The sequence below is a fragment of the Piliocolobus tephrosceles genome, chromosome 4 (genome assembly GCF_002776525.5).
Source record: "Piliocolobus tephrosceles isolate RC106 chromosome 4, ASM277652v3, whole genome shotgun sequence".
NCBI lineage: Eukaryota > Metazoa > Chordata > Mammalia > Primates > Cercopithecidae > Piliocolobus > Piliocolobus tephrosceles.
The window spans coordinates 157641221-157661128 of NC_045437.1; the positions used below are offsets into that span (position 1 = coordinate 157641221).

General features: G+C 43.3%; 1 protein-coding gene and 1 long non-coding RNA gene across 2 annotated transcripts in view; one reads left to right on the top strand and one right to left on the bottom strand.

Moving 5' to 3' along the window:
• LOC111529651 overlaps positions 1 to 19908 on the top strand; it is a 57004-nt gene that overhangs the window by 31370 nt on the left and 5726 nt on the right. Inside the window, exons 6-7 of the long non-coding RNA XR_002727495.3 lie at positions 2239 to 2380; positions 4878 to 4999. This is a non-coding gene — a long non-coding RNA (uncharacterized LOC111529651). The remainder of the gene's footprint in view (positions 1 to 2238; positions 2381 to 4877; positions 5000 to 19908) is intronic.
• SLC22A4 (solute carrier family 22 member 4) overlaps positions 1 to 19908 on the bottom strand; it is a 48994-nt gene that overhangs the window by 6307 nt on the left and 22779 nt on the right. Inside the window, exons 4-8 of the mRNA XM_023196458.2 lie at positions 14597 to 14768; positions 9521 to 9647; positions 5340 to 5434; positions 2233 to 2447; positions 1169 to 1351 (exon numbers count right to left, since the gene is read on the bottom strand). Coding sequence (XP_023052226.2) covers positions 1169 to 1351; positions 2233 to 2447; positions 5340 to 5434; positions 9521 to 9647; positions 14597 to 14768 — 792 coding nt within the window. The remainder of the gene's footprint in view (positions 1 to 1168; positions 1352 to 2232; positions 2448 to 5339; positions 5435 to 9520; positions 9648 to 14596; positions 14769 to 19908) is intronic.

Here is a 19908-nt window from a genome sequence, read left to right on the forward strand (position 1 = left end):
CAACATGAACTGTTTGGTGAGTTGTGCTACAGACATTTTGTTTTGCACATCATGTACACACGTATATATATATTTATATATAATTTTTTTTTTTTTGAGGCGGAGTCTCGCTCTGTCGCCCGGACTGGAGTGCAGTGGCGGGATCTCAGCTCACTGCAAGCTCCGCCTCCCGGGTTTACGCCATTCTCCTGCCTCAGCCTCCGGAGTAGCTGGGACTACAGGCGCCCGCCACCTCGCCGGGCTAGTTTTTGTATTTTTAGTAGAGATGGGGTTTCAGCGCGTTAGCCAGGATGGTCTCGATCTCCTGACCTCGTGATCCGCCCGTCTCGGCCTCCCAAAGTGCTGGGATTACAGGCTTGAGCCACCGCGTCCGGCCCTTATATATAATTTTTTAATGGTACTCTTTGCTCCAGGAGTTTTACTTGTATGAATCTATCTGTAGATTATACTTAGGTATACTTATTTTAAAATGTACTTATATACATTTTTAAAAGGAGGTACCTATTTAAAAAGAAGGTAAAGGAGCAATATGTAACCATTTGGAAGGATATTCTGATACAATGTTAAGTTTAAAAAGTTTCAACATATATAATGTTATTTGTGTGTTTATTGTTTTTATTTATTATTATTATTATTTTTTGAGACAGAATTTCACTCTTGTTGCCCAGGTTGGAGTGCAATGGCGCAATCTTGGCTCGCTGCAGCTTCTGCCTACTGGGTTCAAGCAATTCTTCTGCCTCAGCCTCCAGAGTAGCTGAGTTTACAGGCACCTGCCACCACGCCTGGCTAATTTTTGTAATTTTAGTAGAGACAGGGTTTCACCGTGTTGGCCGGGCTGGTCTCGAACTCCTGGCCTCAGGTGATCCACCCACCTTGGTCTCCCAAAGTGCTGGGATTACATACGTGAGCCACCACGCCCGGCCTGCTTGTGTGTTTAAAAAAATATATACATACATGCGTACATGGTGTTGTGCAAAACAAAATGTCTGTAGCGCTACTCACCAAACAGTTTGTGGTTGGCTTTCTAGAGCTCCTCCTGGGAGAGAAGAGGTGAACTTGTACTTTTTTCCAGTCCATTCTATGCTATTTGACATTTTCACAATGAAAATCTTACTTTCATATTGAAAACTAATTTAAAGGAAGAACAAATGCACAAGATGCAGCTCACCGAGGTAAACAAAGTAGGGGGCAATGATGCTGCCCACTCTGGAGGCCATGGATGTGATCCCCACTGCCATGTTCCTGACCAGGGTTGGGTAGAGCTCAGCAGTGAAGACATACAGCATGGAGAAAGCAGAGGTGATTCCAAATTTTCCCAGCATGACCAGACCAATGGATAAGAAGTAATAATCTGGAAAAGAGACCCAGTATAAGCAACGGTGCTTTTAGAAGTGATACTTTCTTGTATCAGTTGTTTTTATTGTCTTTTTTGCTTCAGTGGGAGTATTTTTATTAACATAAATATATTCCCAAAATAGCATTTTCTCTTCGAGTGTCCTAGTATTTGGGCATGAACAAAGATGGAGCATGAGGGGTGGCTTTGTACTTTGTTCTACTGTTATTCTAGGTCATTAATGCATTCAGTGACCTTTGTCGACTTGTCTTTTGTTTGTTACAACAGTTTCATGGGTAAGCTATTAGCATGTTAATATAGTTAAGTTTTATCTTCAAAGAGGAGGACCAATCCTTTCTATCCTGTTTCTTATTACTAAGAAATGTGTATTTCTATTACTATCAATAATTTATTGACATTTTAATATTATGAGAACATCAGAAACAAGGGGAAAAGGGAAGCATATATCCTTTTGTGCGCTATTTAACTACTTAAAGATTCAGACCAGAAAACCACTGAATGTATCCTGGAACCGACACGTCCTACTCACTGTAATACTTGAATATACACCCAGGGAAAAGGTTTGAGAGTAGCCAGAAATTAGGAATCATGACTATGAGTTAAAGGGAGATTTTAGGTGAGTCTTTCTGTGAAGGGGATGACTGGAAGAGTTACGTTTCCTCTTTGGTGCTTTCTGCTTCTCCGAGGCTGTCTCTTTTGTTTGGGATAGTTGTTTTGAACACAGGAAACAACATACACAGTGAGCAATCACCTGTCTAATTGACTTATGAATGGCTTATGATGTAAAGGCTGAATAAACATGGAGCAGTGACTCAGAAGCAGCCTAGTCAATATGTGGGTCTTTTCTGGTAAGCTGTTCATCTTGGTTAACTTCTTACCCACAGGTACCAGTTGAATGAAGAGAAGCACACCTCCTCCCCAGAACAGTACTGCAGCTATGATATAACGCCTGGGCAGGGTTCGCAATAGCAGCCAGGCTGTAATGTAAGCTGGAATTTCAATCAAAGCAGAGAGGAAACAGTTCAGGTAGGCATCTCCATGTAAATTAGGAGTATCCAGAGACAGAGCAAAGTAACCCACTGAGGTCAGCATCCTGAAAGAAAAAGGGATGTTGTGAATCGCTCTAAAATTTTATGATGGTCAAGAAATTCTCTATATCTTACTGTCCTATAAGTAGCCACAACCTTGTTGGCTACTGAAATTTAAATAAATTAAAATTAAATAAAACCACAAATTCAGTTCCTTAGTTATGCTAGCCACACTTCAAGTGCTCAATAGCCACGTGTAACTAGTGGCTACTATATTGAACAACATAGATATGAAACATTTCCGTCACTGCAGAAGTTTCTATTGGATAGTGCTAGTCTAGATATACCAATATTCAACAATAACTTTTCTCAGGTAGTTGATTTCAAGTTTTCCTATTTCCTGAATAGTTTGTACCTCCTCAGTCTCTTAGAGCTATTATTTGAAGAAAAAATATTAGTCACATCAGTGAACATAAAATCCAGATTTCATTCTTTAACAAAAAAGAGATACAAGGGTCACACTGTGGGATTCACTTAGAATAGATTCCGATTCTCTTCAGGGAAAAGAGTGAATGTCCCCTAATACTTCAATTATCACAGAGTGCAGCCTGTATATTCTGTCATTATAGTTAACTTTCATGTAGAAGCTTCTCTGTGGGCCATGTGTGGTGGCTCATGCCTGAAATCCCAGCACTTTGGGAGACCGAGGCAGGCAAATCACCTGAGGTCAGAAGTTTGAGAACAGCCTGGCCAACATGGTGAAACTTCGTCCCTACTTAAAAGACAAAAATTAGCCAGGCATGGTGGTGGCATGTGCCTATAATCCCAGCTACTTGGGAGGCTGAGACAGGAGAATAACTTGAACTTGGGAGGCGAAGGTTGCAGTGAGCTGAGATCGCGCCATTGCACTCCAGCCTGGGTGACAGAGCTAAACGCCATCTCAAAATAATAATAATAATAATAATAATAATAATAAAAGAAGCTTCTCTATGGAAAAAATAACTATGTAACTGAGTACCCCTATTTTTTTAAGGGATAGTTTATTTTCTCTCTCTCTTCTTTTCTCTTTCCTCCTTTTCCCCACTTTCTATTTAGTTCTTTAGAAGTGCAATTACAGCCTTTTAACCTCCTCTTCACTGGACACTCCCTGCAGGGCAAGTTCATCTAACTATGTGCTTAGAAGATCCAGAGTGGAACTCTCACCCCCCAGATTTCCTCAAGCGATATCAGTCAATTTCCAACCTAAAGTATGCCTGCTAGAGTTTTTGGCCACCTATACAACCTATTTCTGCCCATGAAGGCGCCAACTCAACTGCCCAGTAGATAAGGCAGCAAGGTAGCCCTCTGAGCCCTCACCTGCTTGCATCCTCCCCTGCCTTTTAGAAGTGCTTGCTTTCCACTTCAAAAAAAAAAGTGGTACCCTTTAGGCAGGAAGCCGATACCTTTCTCCCTAAGCTAGATTTGGAATAAAAAGTCACTTTCGTTACATCAGGCCTTGCTCTTGTTAATTGGACACCGCAAGCTATGAGTGACTGAACCTGAGTTTCTGTTATAACTGCACTATGCAGACGCCCCTGTGTAGAAATTTGCTTATTATTAACATGACTGAGAAGCAGAGGATATCTGAAAAATGATTTCAGGAACACTGGTGGATCTTTTTACACATACTAGACCCAAATTAAATAATGCAAGGACTAATTCGTGAACAAAACAAATAATTAAACTTTACTGCTCAAGGGATCTTAGTGATTTTCCCATTTAGTAATAGGAGCAGCTTAGATAGAACTAGGGACTAATTTTTTATTAGCTTGGTAGCATCACTGCCCAAGAGCATTTGCATCAGGGATATATATATATGCTGAAATGTCAGAACTAAGAAGGCCATGTACCTAGGACAGACTTGCTTAATTCAGAGGCAGAAGCTCTGTCATTGATCTCTTCTAATTGCCAAGTAAGATGGCCCTTAAAAATAAACTTAGATTAGCTGCAGCCTAAATCTGCCAGTTCTGACGATCATCGTGTGTGCATGTCTGTGTGTGTGTGTGTGTGTGTGTGTGTGTGTGTGCTGCCATCACAGGGTAGGAATTTTCTTTTTTCCTTTTCTTTTTTTCTTGGCAGATAAATTATTAAATCTAATCTATAAAGCCAATTCATTATTTCTGTGCGTGAAAGCCACTTGTTAGTTTGCTATTGGCAGGTGTAAAAAGCTTATCAAGGCTCCGATCCAGGCAATGGAAATCTAGGTTATTCTAGCCTCACTGTTCAATTGCCAGGTCAGCTTCAGGAAGCAGGAGCTGAATTAGCATCTCTGCCTCAGGCACCAGGGACATCATTAGTCTTAATTTCATAATTTTTGGTGGGGAGGGAACCCTTACCCAGGGACATCAATGATCTCAATCTCATAACTTTAGGAGGGGGAAAGGGAATGCTTTCCCTTTGGGCCCCAGTACTGCAGACTTAAATACTGTACCCTGTGACTTTTTTTTTTTTTTAAGATGGAGTCTTGCTCTGTTGCCTAGGCTAGAGTGCAGTAGTGTGATCTAGGCTCACTGGAACCTCCACCTCCTGGGTTCAAGTGATTCTCCTGCCTCAGCCTCCTGAGTAGCTGGGATTACAAGTATGCGCCACCATGCCCAGCTAATTTTTGTATTTTTAGTAGAGACAGGGTTTCACCATGTTGGCCAGATTGGTCTTGGACTCCTGACCTCAGGTGATCTGCCCACCTTGGCCTCCCAAAGTGCTGGGATTACAGGCGTGAGCCACTGCACCCAGTGACATTTTTTCAGTATCTAGTCCCATGAACTGAATCGAGGCATTTCAAAATAATTTAGAATTTTACAATCTTAATTTTTCCTCAGGAAAACCCAGACGTTGCCATAATGTTCCTCTGAGTTAAAGAAAATCAGTTGCATACTTATGTGCCAGATGTCTGCATTCCCAGGTCATTTATTACTTACCATAGCAGCAAAGACATAATGGTCATTATGGCAATATTCCAAGTTCTGAACAGGTCCAAAATGAAAGCTTTCTGCTGCTTCAGGGGATTTAGCTCCTATAACCAAAATAATGCACATAACCATGAGATTAAGAGGTAGTAAGGAAGTATCTTTGGCTATGATGCATGGGGATAACTTATGCTGCAACTCTCACTTCACCTTGACTATGCTTAGAAGTCTGGGAATTGGAGGCAATAGGACATCTACATATATGATGCTTATTCTGACACTTTAAAATGTTTGCAGCCCATTTTACACAGAAGCTTCTTAAATATATAACACCCCCTTCCCTGTCTCGTTATACAAAGCCTGTTGTCTAATATAGTCTTTCTCTGACTGTCAGAGAATGGATGTCCTTTACCACACTGATCTGTGATCCTCAGGACTGCCTATTGAAGGGTAGGGCCATGTAGTCCCTTCCTTGAGGCCATGTCTGCTTTTTACACTTCTCTGTTTATTTACTTATTTGTTTTTTTTAGATGGAGTCTTGCCCTGTGGCCCAGGCTGGAGTGCAGTGGCGTGATCTCAGCTCACTGCAACCTCCACCTCCCAGGTTCAAGCGATTCTCCTACCTCTCAGCCTTTAGCTTACTGCTCTATAAAATGGGTATATTAATTGGGAGTTGAGAGACTAAATGAGATCATATATATATATTATATATATATGGCTTAGCACAGTGCTTGAACCATGGTAAATGTCCAATAAATTTAAACTATTATTATTATTATTACTGTATCATTGAGGAAAAGAGGCTAGCCATCAGCGGTCAGTGACAAATCCTTACTGCTATTGATGAGCTTATACTCTTTTACTTTTATTTATATTTATTTATTTACTTACTTGTTTGTTTTTTGAGAGGGAGTTTCACTCTTGTCGCCCAGGTTGGAGTGCAGTGGCACGATCTCAGCTCACTGCAACCTCCGCCTCCCAGGTTCAAGCAATTCTCCTGCCTCAGCCTCCTGAGTAGCTGGGATTACAGGCACCCGCCACCACACCCGACTAATTTTTGTATTTTTAGTAGAGATGGGGTTTGGCCATATTGGCCAGGCTGGTCTCAAACTCCTGACTTTAGGTGATCCATCTACCTCAGCTTCCCAAAGTGCTGGGATTACAGGTGTGAGCAACTGCGCCCGGCCTATTCTTTTGCTTTTAATTTGCGGATATTAACTTACCATGAGTTATGAATCAAGTTAACCAAGCTGATTAGAATTGAAACTAACATAAAAATTATTAGGCTCTGAGGTGGGGAATCTCTCAAGGATGAAGTACCAGGACTTTGTGACTTTGTGGCCCTACAGTGCATGTGCAGTAAGAGACTGATGGAGGAATTTCTATTATGAAGAAGTGAGAGTGCCAGGCCTGCCTTCACAGCAGGTGCTCTCCAAATGTGAGTGTCCTTCTTTCTAGGAATGATCAGACACTTACACAGCTCACAGCCACATTGCCTTTTCTCTACTGCACTATTTGGATTGTAGAGCCCCTGAACATGGCCCCCAGCAGAATAACCCTGATATTACAACAAAGCAAAGCCCCTGCATAAACTAGTGGGAACTAGACCTCCTCTTGGAGGGTTCTGGGGTGGTGCACACAGACAGGACCTGTGGACCAGGCCTGTGCTAACACTTGGTGGTTCCACAGGGCCCTTCTCAAATGCAGGTTGCCAGGTTCCTCTCTGGGCTTGCCTACTTCGACTCTTTTAAACAGAGGACTGAGAATCTGTATTCTTAAAGCACTTGGGTGATTGTGATGAGCAGCCAGGATTGGAAACCTCAGAACGAGAATATCCTTGTATCCAGTGGTTGTCCCTGGCCTGGGTGGAGCCACCAAAATGTCTTTGGATCAGGTACCAGGAGCAGGTTGAAGGTGCTTCTTCTGAAGCCAAGGATGCTTGAGATTGCTTTCTAAGACAATGCTCTACTCTATATCTTTTCCTGTCGAAGTTAATGCTACTGCCTCTAACATGAAGTGAAAAATTACAGTTGTTAAGAGCATGTGCTTTGGTGCCTGGGAGAACTAGGTCACAAATCCCAGTTTAACATCTGTGTGATCCTGGGCAAGTTCCTTAACTTCACTGTGCCTTAGTTTCTTTTTTTGGAAAAAAAAAAATGCATGGGCATTAAATGAGCAGAACACAGTGCCTGGCATTTGGTAGGCTCTTCAATATCATTCTAAATAGGGTGCAATTGCTGGCACAGGGCTCTGCAGATCCTCCTAAAGAGGATGCTACAGGAGGTGAGCAGGAGAGATGACCAGGCCTCAGGAAAGCACAAGCGCAAACCCTTAATGGGTTTGTTCAGTTCAGGCTAGATGTGCATCATGGCAGGAAGAAAGAAGGCACTGTCAGGCTGAGGATGGTGGCTCACATCTGTAATCCTAGCACTTTGGGAGGCGGAGGCAGGAGGATTGCTTGAGCCCAGGAGTTTCAGACCAGCCTGGGCAACATAGTGAAACCCTGTCTCTACAAAAAAAAATACAAAAAGTTAGCTGGGTTCGGTGGCAATTGCCTATAGTTCCAGCTTGGGAGGTTGAGGTGAGAGGATTGCTTGAGCCCAGAAGGTTGAGGCTACAGTGAGCTGTAATTGCGCTACTGCACTCCAGCCTGGGCAACATAGTGAGACTCAAAATTTTTTTAAGTGTATATATATATATATGTATTAGATACACATACACACACATATGTATGTATTTATATATATGTATGTGTGTATGTGTATCTATATATATATAAAGGCACTGCCAGAACCATATGTTTTAACACTGAACTATATTCTTATGTGTCCATAACTATATATCTCATATCTATTTTATGATTGCTTTCATCCATGTAGGTAAATCCCTATAACTAGAATGTAAGTTTCACAGATAGGAATCAGGCCACCTAGTTGATAAATACCAATAAACACCCAGCACAGTCCTGAAGGGCAGAAGTGTTAGACACTCCCGATGTTGTTGTTGTTGTTGTTTTATCCATTTAAATTGACTGAGACTTGAAATGGACTTCTTGACTTGAAGGGCAAAGGATTAAGGGATGTTTTGTCCTGGCAGCCCTCTGAGAGCTTGAGTTCATGGCCACTCTAAGCCTCTAGCCATAGCTAGAATATCTGCTTCTGGAAAAGGTCCTGAAGGCCAGGGATCGGGGAAGCCCTCGGGGTAAGCAGTGGCATGCCCACTGTCTTCTACAGAGTTCTGGTTTTCGCACTACATGCTTTGGTGCAGGGCATGCATAATGCTACTGAAGGCACCATAGTCTTCTTTAGGTGTCCTGAGCAGACTCTTACCTATCTCCTAGCCAGGAATGCCCTGCCCCATCCTCTCCACTCATTTAAATGAGTCCTGCTGTCCTCCCTGGCTTGGACCTGCCTCCAGCTGTGGGCCACCCTGCTCTCTTTCTCTGTATTGCTGGCACACAGCGTCTCTTCTTAGATACTTACCCTTTCTTCCCTTATGCCATTGTTTATCTTTTTATCTAATCCTCTTACCCATCTTAGTTACATTCTATGTTCCTTTAGAATTGGGGCTGTGTCTTATTTTTCTTATTTCCTCTAGGAGCCAGCACAGGGCATGGCACACTGCATATCCTCACGAACTGTCAGGAGGTGTGGCTGCTTCCACAGGATATCAGCTTTTCCTTGTGGTCACCAACTTTCAAGGGTGAATCCTCAAGCGTGTGCTTTCAGGCCTTAAGGTTCTAGATATGACACAGAGCGAGACTAAAGACATGCATAGCTTCCTCAGCAGCCTGTGGTAAGATTCAGGGTACAGTGGAGAACCCAGGGTGGACTAACCCTGAAACATATTTTTTCCACTTAATCTGGACATTTAAAAATCATCAGTACATAGCTGTGTCAGTGATTTGGAGCAATGCCAATAGAAAGTTGATGATAAACTTGCAAAATAAAGGGAACTAATATTTAATGAACACTTGCTATTTGCTAAGCAGTTGACATATATTATTGCATTTAATTCTTATAAACAGCCCTTTAAGGTGGATTTTATCTTAGAATTTAATCATGATTGTGTTCCTAAGGCATAGTGCAATGCCTGGTACATAGTGGGCACTTAACAAATATTGAATTCAGTTAAATTCCATAAAATCAAGAATGCATAGCTGATCTCAAGAGGAAACATCTGCAAATGCTTACCTCCACAGAATCAAATATCACTGCTGGTACAGCTATGTTGTTCATTTTTGCAGCTTTTTGGATGATATCTTCAGCCTCTCTAAATCTTCTCTGGGATATCAGCCACCGAGGAGATTCAGGAATGAACCTATAATTTATTTGTAATATTTAATAATTTTTCACAACAGCAGGGTTGGATACTATTAAATCTGAGTTTCCCCCAGAGAGTTGTAATTTTGTAAAATTCTAGTTTGTCTTTTTAAAGGGAGTCCACATAAGATTTCTATTGAAGCATAGGAGTAAATAAAAGCGCCTTCAAGCTTCAAACTTCTGATCAAATTATAAGACTGATCATCAGTTGTGCTTGAGACCAGGACCAGATGATAAGGGGTGACATTAACTATGGGCATGTTTGAGCCAGGACATCTGGAGAAGTTCATCCAAAACTTATAGGCATTGTGGCTCATAAAAGAAATGTAGCTACTAGACTGTAAGTTCCCCTAGAGAAGAGACTGTCTTTGCAGTGGGTCCATCCTAAGGAGAACTGCTGGTGTCCCAGCTGGTGACGTTCACAATTTATTGGGAAAAGGATGGCCAGGGCATCTGTGTTCTTGATCTTTTCCTTTAGTCAAAAGAGAAGGTGAGGGCACTGATACCTGCCTGTGTGGGGTCCCCATGGCTTTCAACAGATTCCCAGATCAGCGAGTGCCCAAACCAGTTTTTGCGAGATGAGCCCCAATGTTGTCTTTTTGTTAACGTCTAAAAGCTTATTATTTTAAATTACACAGTCTATTCCCATTTATAGCTGATGCTCAAACACAGTTGCAAATAATAGGACTTCTATTCTTTCTAAATTTTTGTTTCTCAAAATCTTTTAGCCATTCTCCTGTCAGCTCTCATTTTCCTTACCTATTGTCAGTACAGATGGTCCCTAACTTATGATGGTTCGACTTACGATTTTTCTACTATAGGAGAAAAGTGATATGCATTGAGTAGAAACCTTACTTTGAGTACTCATACATACAGCCATTCTGTTGTTCACTTCCAGTACAGTATTTAATAAATTACATGAAATATTCAATACTTAATTATAAAATAGGTTTTGTGTTAGAAAATGTTGCCCAACTGTAGGCTACTGTTAGTGTTCTGAGCATGTTTAAGGTAGGTCGGGCTGAGCTATGATATTTGGTAGGGATGCAGGGCGGGCAAGCCCCAGAGTGGGGTTTGGCCCATGAGGGTTCTTGGCTTTGCCCAGGAAAGAATTCAAGGGCAAACTGGAGGTGGAAGAAAACAGCTTTATTGAAGAGACAATGTTACAGCTCAGTGACTGCTCTTGCAGAGCAGGGCTGCCCCACGGGCAGAGTAGCAGCTCAGGACAGTTTTGCACTCATATGTATAACTACTTTTAATTACATGTAGATGAAAGGGCAGTTTATGCAGAAATTTCTAGGGAAAGGGTAGTAATTTTTGGGTCACTGGGTCATTGCCATGGAAAGGGGCAATAAAGCCTGAGTGTTGTCATGGCAACAGTAAACTGACATGGCACACTGGTGGGCGCGTCTTGTGGAAAGCATCTTCTGCCCTGGCTCTGTTTTAGCTGGTCCTCAATTTGGTCCGGTGTCCAACCCCTGGCTCTGGAGTCGTGTCTGGCTTCCTACCTCAGTAGGTTAGATGTATTGACGTAGAATATTCTCAATTTATAATCAGCTTATTGGGATATAACCCCATTATAAGTCGAAGAGCATCTGTACTTACTTAGCCTAGAAAACAAATTATAAGTAGCAGACACAGAGTCCTCTATAATTAATTGGCCCAAACACACACTGGGAATAAGCTCAGAGCAAAACAAATGACGAACTAGCAGGTCCCCTCTCCAGCTTACTAGCACATGAGTTGAAAAATGAGCTCAGTTTGCATTTTTCAGAATATGCCTTTAGTTGGTCCCTATAGGAACTACAATAATGTTAGGTCACTGACTTCCAGTAATTAGAACTGTGTTGTCCAATAGAAACTTCTGAAATGTTCTGTATCTGTGCTAAGACAGCACCCACTAACCACATGTAGCTATTGAGCTAGTGTGATTGAAGAAACAAAAATTTAATTTCATTTACTTTTAATTAATTTTAAATTTAAATAGCTGCATGTGACTGGTGGCTACAATATTAGTGCAGAATTAGAGATCTTACTACACAGCCACGATATACCTCATGGATAGATGCTTCTACTTTGGGCCAGTATCTTTCTCCAACCAGATTATGCTTAGAAATATCCTACCTTTTTTTCTACAGATCACCGGCCTCAGACTCTTAATGTTTAATCATCTAGAAATTGCATAGCTTTCCTCACGTTTCATCTATGGCCTGCTTCCCTACCCCATCCCCACCCCCTATACATATACTCCATTCACACCTGTGGCCACTTACTGCCAAGCCTTTTAAAGGAAACTTGGGACATAAAAAGTTCCCCAAACCACCAGCAATGCCTCTATGTAGGTTTATCTCCCATTTCTAGCCCATGTACTCAGGGCCACTGGTATCTCTACTTTTGAATTGCTTTGATATTTTTTTTGTGTGCACATAATCTCAAATCTAGCTGATCATTTCAAAAGTCAATGGAGTGCCAAATGAGGTTGCACACTATAATCTCCCTGTAGATTTAATTCAGACTAAACAGGAGTGAGGTGTTGCTGGAGAGCTTGTCTCATACTGAGCAGGTGGCAGGGTCCACGTCAGCTCTAAGCATCCCCCCATAACCCAACCACTAGACTGATGAGCATCCGTTTGGGAAGCCCCACCTGCAAGGATAGGATGTTCAGAAGAAAGCTATTTTCTTTTACAGGAAAATGATAAGACCACTGATAAACGTTCACGGGGAGCACTCAGCTTGTCAGTGCTGGTCCCGGGCTGGCCTCTATCTGGGGCAAGTCCTGTCCGTGGTACAGTATGCCCACAGCCAGGACCCCTCGTGGACTGGCCCCTGGGAAACAGAAGAAAGAGCTCTCCTTAGGGCAGAGTGAGCAGGCTCCCTGTGGGATGGACCTTCTCGCTGGAAACTCTGGAGGCTAACTCTGGAGGGCTAATGAATCAGAGCTGTTCATTCCTCACTGTGACTTATGGTCCTGAGGCAAATCCCATCCTTACTAATCTCTGTACAGCCAATCAGGGGCCTTATATTGTTATTTTCTCTCTCTTTCTCTCTCTGTCTCTCTTTCTCTCTGATAGAATCATACATTAATAAGATTGATTATAACTTTTTTTGAGACAGCATCTCATTCTATCCAGGCTGGAGTGCAGTGGCATGATCATATAGCTCACTGTAATCTTGAACTCCCAGGCTCAAGGGACCCTCCCACCTCTACCTCCTAAGTAGCTGGGACTACAGGCACTCACCACTGTACCCAGCTAATTTTTTATTTTTAGTACAGACAAGGTTTTGACATGTTGCCCAGGCTGGTTTTGAACTGCTGGGCTAAAGTGATCCTCCCAACTTGGCCTCCCAAAGTGCTGAGATTACAGGTGTGAACCACCATACCTGGCTAATTATAACACTTTGAAAGTACTGGTCCCTTAGGTCAAAATGACAACTACAGCCAGAACACATAGTTTATTAAAATCATTCAGCTGAAGAGGCAGAAAAAAACCTTTGAATAATCTCGTCTTGTGTCTTGAGAGAACCTGTAGTCGCTAACATCTTTTCCAACAAATTCAGTTAGCAAGGCAGTTGTGGAGAGAGGGACAGATGATGATGATGATAATTACTCTCATTCAGAAAATTGCTCTGCTCTTGTAAATCTGGGATGCTTTCCTTGGAGGCACAGCTATGTAGATAATGGCCAGCCCTTATGCACTGCTCCTCAGGCCAGGTTTCCTGGTCCTCAGACAGGGTTCCAGAGGAGTGTTGCAAGTCAGAATAATTCCTAACCTTTAACAAACTATCAACTCCACCTGCACACTTCAGGCCAAGAATTTACACTGGTAAATCACAGCACTCTTACAGATCATGAGAATACAGGGGCTTAGAGTGAGCCCACCTGACCTGCGCTGTCTAGTCAGACAGGTGCCTGCCTGTCAACCTCTGTGACTCCCTAACAGATGCAGTAAGATAAAGGCCTAGACAGCTTCCCAGTCGGGAGGTGTCCAAAGGACAGGGCAACCATGAGGTCTAGTCTAAATTGTGAGTTCCGAAAAATGATCAAAGAAGCTTGTGTTATGTGTAAGCAGGTAGAAGTTATGCAGTTCAGTGAAACCAGTCAGTGCTGGAGGATTTGACTTTGATATAATGAAATCAAACCAAGAAGAATTAATGAGAGAGAAAGAGAATGAGAGAGAGACAGAACCAGACCCACCAATGGAAGGAATCCCTTTCCTCTTGCTTAAATATGAAAAAGCAAGGAAACAGGAAATTCCCAAAAAGAGGGTATGTCTGACACCTTATTCCATGATTTTTAATTTATTCTTTCACCTGAAATCTCCCAGATAGTCATACTGGGTAAGACTGCTGCCAGAATCTTCAAACTTTGTTATTCCTATAACTGTTGTGTTATACTGAGTTGAAATTGAGTTGGGAGGTTGTGGGAGGAGAGAAGAGAACATTTCTCTAACAATTTATTATATAAAAAGTAATTTTCTCACTCTTCAAGACATAGCAGATAAATAGGCACACCACCATAAGTGCTAATAAATAGGCTTCCCTTTCATAGATGCTAATCATTATATGGTAGGGAAGCTTGAAGAATTACATTAGTAGGATAGAGTGAGATTTTTCTAGAGAGAAAAAAGTGATGAAAGAGCAGGGGGCAGAGTTAAAAACGACAAAATCCAACACCACCAGCGCCACAAATAAGTAGCAACAGTCAAGACTGGCTGGTGTCAAGGAAGAGATTGGAATCCTGAGAATGTGCTTTTTAGGACAATGGAGACTCAAACTCCAGCACACAGGCCCACCCACAATGAGGCAAAAACTCCCAGCTTGGAAACTGGCCTCTGCGAGTTCCGTGGAGGTCATGCAAGCCCAAGCTAGGTCAGCACCAGGCTCCAGGTGTGTTCCAGGTGTGCTGACCCGCAGCAGAGGGCCTGTCTGAGGACGAGTCACACTCACCACCACAGCGGGACACACAGCACTCCCGGCACCGTCAGCGCCAGCAGCAGCATCCGCCAGTCTCTGATGAAGTAAGCAAACAGTGGCAGCAGCATATAGCCAACTGCAAAAAATGTGCACACTCCTAATGTAGAGAATATAATACGAACTGACTTGCCAAGAATTTCTGTTCCTGTTCAAAACAAGGGAGGAGTATTAGCATATTATCTCACTTTAATATCTGCTTTTTATATCATTATGTGGCAGTTAGAGTTCAAACTATCACCACTTAAAAAGGGGGAAAGGCATTTGCCTCGTTGCCTAGAGCAGGCATGGTCAGGGTAGAGGAAGGTGGGAAGTGATCCAAGACTTGGCAACTTATAGAAGGCTGAATTTCCATGAGATTTTAACGGAGTCATAGATTTATTTATTTATTTTTCATTAATTAATTATTATTATTACTATTTTGAGACAAAGTCTCCCTCTGTTGCCCAGGCTGCAGTGCAGTGGCGCGATCTCAGCTCACTGCAACCTCTGCCTCCCAAGCTCAAGTGACCTTCCCACTTCGGCCTTCCGAATAGCTGGGACTACAGGCGCACACCACCAGGCCTGGCTAATTTTTGTATTTTTAGTAGAGACAGGGTTTCACCATGTTGGCCAGGCTGGTCTTGAACTCCTGACCTCAAGTGATCCACCTGCCTTGGCCTCCCAAAATGTTGGGATTACAGGCGAGAGCCACCATGCCCGGCCAATTTATTTTAAGGCCATTCCATGTCATAAAAATATGCCCAGCCCCAAGAGCTAATCCCTTCTGAGAATGCCACATTTCCAAAATAAGAGCCCCAACATGAGAAGCAGAGAGAACGTTTCAGGAGACAAGCAGTGGCTCTTCTGAGGGGCCATGTGGGGTCACGGTGTGTGTAGCCTTTCCAACAGTTCTGAACTGTAAATAAACAGACATTGGCCCATCAGGAAGCAGTGGAGAGTTCACTCTTTCCAAGACCTCAGGACACACTTACCCATGCCTGAGCCCTGAGAAATCAGTTGGAGTGAGCTGGCTCTGGAGGTGCACAGACAGGCCTTCAGCACCCAGGACTGAATTCCCCGCAGCCATGCTGTGCCCAGAGATCAGCCCAGGCAGACACAGTCCATTTGGACCAAGGAAAGAAAAGCAGGAGCTGTTCTCCCACCCCTGCAGGCAGCAGCCCTAGACCTGGCCACACACCCATTGAACTCCACAGAGCTTTCCCTGAACAGCAGAAAGGCCCATGACTGCTTGGTGCGGGCACTGCTTTTTGGGAAAGGACATGCAGGCGACTGTTGGCCTCTGCTCAGTGCCACAGTGGATCACTCGGCACCAGATGGGAGTCCAAGAACAAAGCTCCTTCTCTTGTCACGGAGCTCCGGGCCCTTTCCAGAGTCTGCCCTTGGTTCTCTACACCTGGGGCGGAGATTTGACCAATGGCAATGGCTCTGCCTTTTGTTGGGGATCTGCCCACACTACAGAGAAGTGACCCAGAAGATACAAAACAGATAATTCAAAGGTCATTCATGCTTGCCTTTCAAGAGAGATTTTCTCAATCACGTTTATATGTTCTAGGCACAGGCGAAGGGATTAAGAGCTCATTCCAGAGAAGCAGCAAAATTACTACGTTGGCTGGTTTCTCATTTTACCACCTACCTGTTCCCAACCCACCCCACTCATTCTCCCTCACTGTTCATAACCGAGAGATCTGCCTTAGTGGGTCCCTCTCGAGAGGCCATTTAAAAACCCGGACTGATAGAAATAGCCAGTACTTTGTGCCTCCTGCATCCCATGTTGGAGACAATTGTCCTAACCACCCAGAGCATTGCTCAGCCTATAAACCCATTTCCAAGGATAGGGCCTGACTTCTTTGAGGATCATGAGTATGATTTCCAGGTCTTTTCTGACCTCATTAATGACCTTCCTGCTATGCACTGGTTTCTAAACCCTTTGGCTGTGATTATGATGTGGAAATAAATAGAGGGTGTTTTATTCTTAAGCAGAGATTCAGAAGTGAAGCAGCAGAGGGCTTGATTTTGGAAAAGAGATAGTGTGCAGGATCAAGTGAGAATCTTGTAGAATTGTGAGGCCAGAGGAGATTTATCCTACCTTCATGACCTTGTTAAGAAAAGAGAAGTTACACTACTGGGTTCCTGGATAATTTCCCTTTCTAAGTGTGAGTCTCAGACCAGAACAGTTATACAACTTTGCAGAGTGCATGTTGGGGACAGAGACTTTGTGGGTCTCTCTCTTTGCCTTCCTGTGGACAGCATGGATGGTACAAATCGAAACAATTCCTTTTTAGCCCTACTTTCTGCTCTCTGACTTTTAGGCAGTCACCCTTCCTTAAACAGGATCACCATCTTCACAGCTAGCATTTTTTTGAATAGGTACTTTGAGACAGGTTCCAGGCTAAGTGTTCACATATATTATCTCTTTGGCCCTTCACACCAGTTATATAAAAACTAATATTCCAGGCGAGGCACAGTGACTTATGCCTGTAATCCCAGCACTTTGGGAGGCCGAGGCAGGCAGATCACCTGAGGTCAGGAGTTCGAAACCAGCCTGACCAATATGATGAAACCCGTCTCTACTAAGAAAACAAAAATTAGCCAGGCATGGTGGCATGCGCTTGTAATCCCAGCTACTCGGGAGGCTGAGACAGGATAATCACTTGAACCCAGGAGGCAGAGGTTGCAGTGAGCTGAGATCATGCCACTGTACTCCAGCCTGGGCAACAAGAGCAAAACTCCATCTCAAACAAAAACAAAAACAAAAACTAATATTCCTCCTACTTTATACATAATTAGCTGAGACTTCAGAGTTAAAGCCAGTTGCCTAAATTCATGCACATAATAAGTGGTGCACCAGGATTCAAGCCTTATTTGCTCTATGGATACTGGTCTACCTTCCAAAAAAAAAATACCGGGGGCATGACTTGGCCTTTTAAAGCAGTTCTTCAACTGAGATTCCAATAGAGACATGAGGGGAGATGGGTAAGGCCATATCCTGATTTCACTTTTACAATTTTCTTTTTTCTTTTCTTCTTTCTTTTCTTTTTGAGGCAGACTTGTGCTCTGTCGCCTAGGCCAGAGTGCAGTGGTGCAATCTCAGCTCACTATAACCTCTGCCTCCTGGGTTCAAACGATTTTCCTGCCTCAGCCTCCCAAGTAGCTGGGACTATAGGCGCTTGCCACCATGCCCGGCTAATTTTTGTATTTTCAGTAGAGATGGGGTTTTGCCATGTTGGCCAGGCTGGTCTTGAACGCCTGACCTCAGGTGATCCACCCACCTTAACCCCCTTTCAGAAGTGGATTTGCATTTTCCCTTCCTGGGCTTGTCACTGGAGGCCAGCCAGCCCCCTCTGAGGAATGCTAGGAGAGAAGCCTGATTACACAGATCTTTCATGGCCTGCAGCTGCCACAAGCTTTCCATGTGGCAGTGAAACAGATGACAGTGGTGACTCCTGCTGTGCTGACTGGGAATCCCTGTCCTGGCCCCCTGTGCTCTATCTGCCTCTTCTGTCTGCTTTGCTTCTAGGGCAAAGCCTGGTTGGTCTTGGTCTGGCTGGGCCTCTGAGTTTCTCCTGGGAGTGAAACATTGACATCTAAGCCAAAGGGACATGACCTGGCTAGGATGAGGGCCAGGATAGCCGTAGCAGTATTGCCCACCACCTGTCACACCCATCTGAATCTGAGCACTCTCTCCAAGAGGGGGTGACTTAGAGAGGGCCAGGCTCCCTTCCATGTAGAGCAGTACCTGCCCCAGGAACTGTAGAGCAGTACCTGCCGGGCCCATTCCACACAGAGGCAGGACGTGCACCTTCATAAATGACCAACATAGGCTCTAAGTAGACCCCAGCTCAAGAAACGAGACTGTAGTGCAGCTACCAGGATATGAGGTAAGAGCCAGGAACCCTGGGCTAGGAGTGTCCTCCATCTGGCAAGGGGAGAGCCTGGGTTCCTTGATGCTAAGTTGCTACTAGAGTGACTATGATAAACCCTCCTTTGTGGAGATATTATTGTGAAGACTGAAACCATGTATATAAAGTGCCCAGGAGGGTATCTGGCATGTGGCAGGTGCTCAGTAATAATTATTCTTTATCCTGGTTAAGCAGTTGAAATGTGCTACATGTCAGGGGAATGATGGAAAGTACAATGCCTTTGATGCAAAAAGGCCAGTGAAGACAGCAGAACCCCTCTTCAGGGCTTAACAGATGTTCCCCTGCTCAGGGCTTCCCCTCTCTCTGCACCAATCACTCTAGTCAAAAGTAACATTTCCTATTTCTGTGTATACCCAGTAATATGTGCCCCACTGCCTTGACCCACGTCCCCATGTCCACAGTGACAGCTGCATTGGCTGCAGAGGCACAACCAGGCAGTGAGCTCCTTGTGAATAGACAGGCGTGAGTTCTTGCTCTTCCCTGGGTCCCTGCAGTTCTTCCCTCTCATGGTGCAATGCAAATAAGGTATGCCAGCAAATTTCTGCATCATGTTTATGGATTTATATGCCAGCTCATCCCTTGGAAATTTTGAGGCAACTTCAAATTTAAATACAATAAAATAATGGTAACATTAAAGTAAGATATAAAGAAAAGTAAAAAGTTGTGCCTTGCTGAAAAGAACAAAAATACGCAGCTGACTATTTTGAAAACAGTTTGGCAGTTCCTCAAAAGGTTGAATATAGAATCAGCATAGGGCCTAGCAGAGGTCCTGCCTTATACCCAAGAGAATTAAAAACATATATCCACAAAAATACTTATTCTCCAATGTTCATAGCATTATTCATAACAGCCCCAAAGTAGAAACACCCAGATGTTCAATGACTGATGAAGGGATGACCGAAATCTTCATCCAGCGGAATACTAATTCATGCTACAACATGGATCAACCTTGAAAACAAGGGAAGTCAGTCACAAAGGCCACATAATATATGATTCTGTTTATATCAAATGTGCGGAATAGGGAAATCCATTAAAGGAAGAATGTAAATTAGTGGTTGCCAGGGGCATAGGGAAGAGGGAAATGACTGCTAATTTGTATAGGGTTTCTTTTCAGGGTGATGAGGAGTTAGATAGTGTTGATGGCTGTACAACTTTGTGAATATACTAAAAAACACTGAATTATACACTTTAAAAGTGTGAATATCATGGTATGCAAATCTGTCATGGACTGAATGTTTGTGTCCCTCCATTATTCATACATTGATCCCCTGACCTGATAGGATAGAGGATTAGTGTCCTTACAGGAAGAGACACCAGGGAGTGAGCTCTCTATGGCTTGCTCTCTCTTACTTTCCCTCTCTCTGA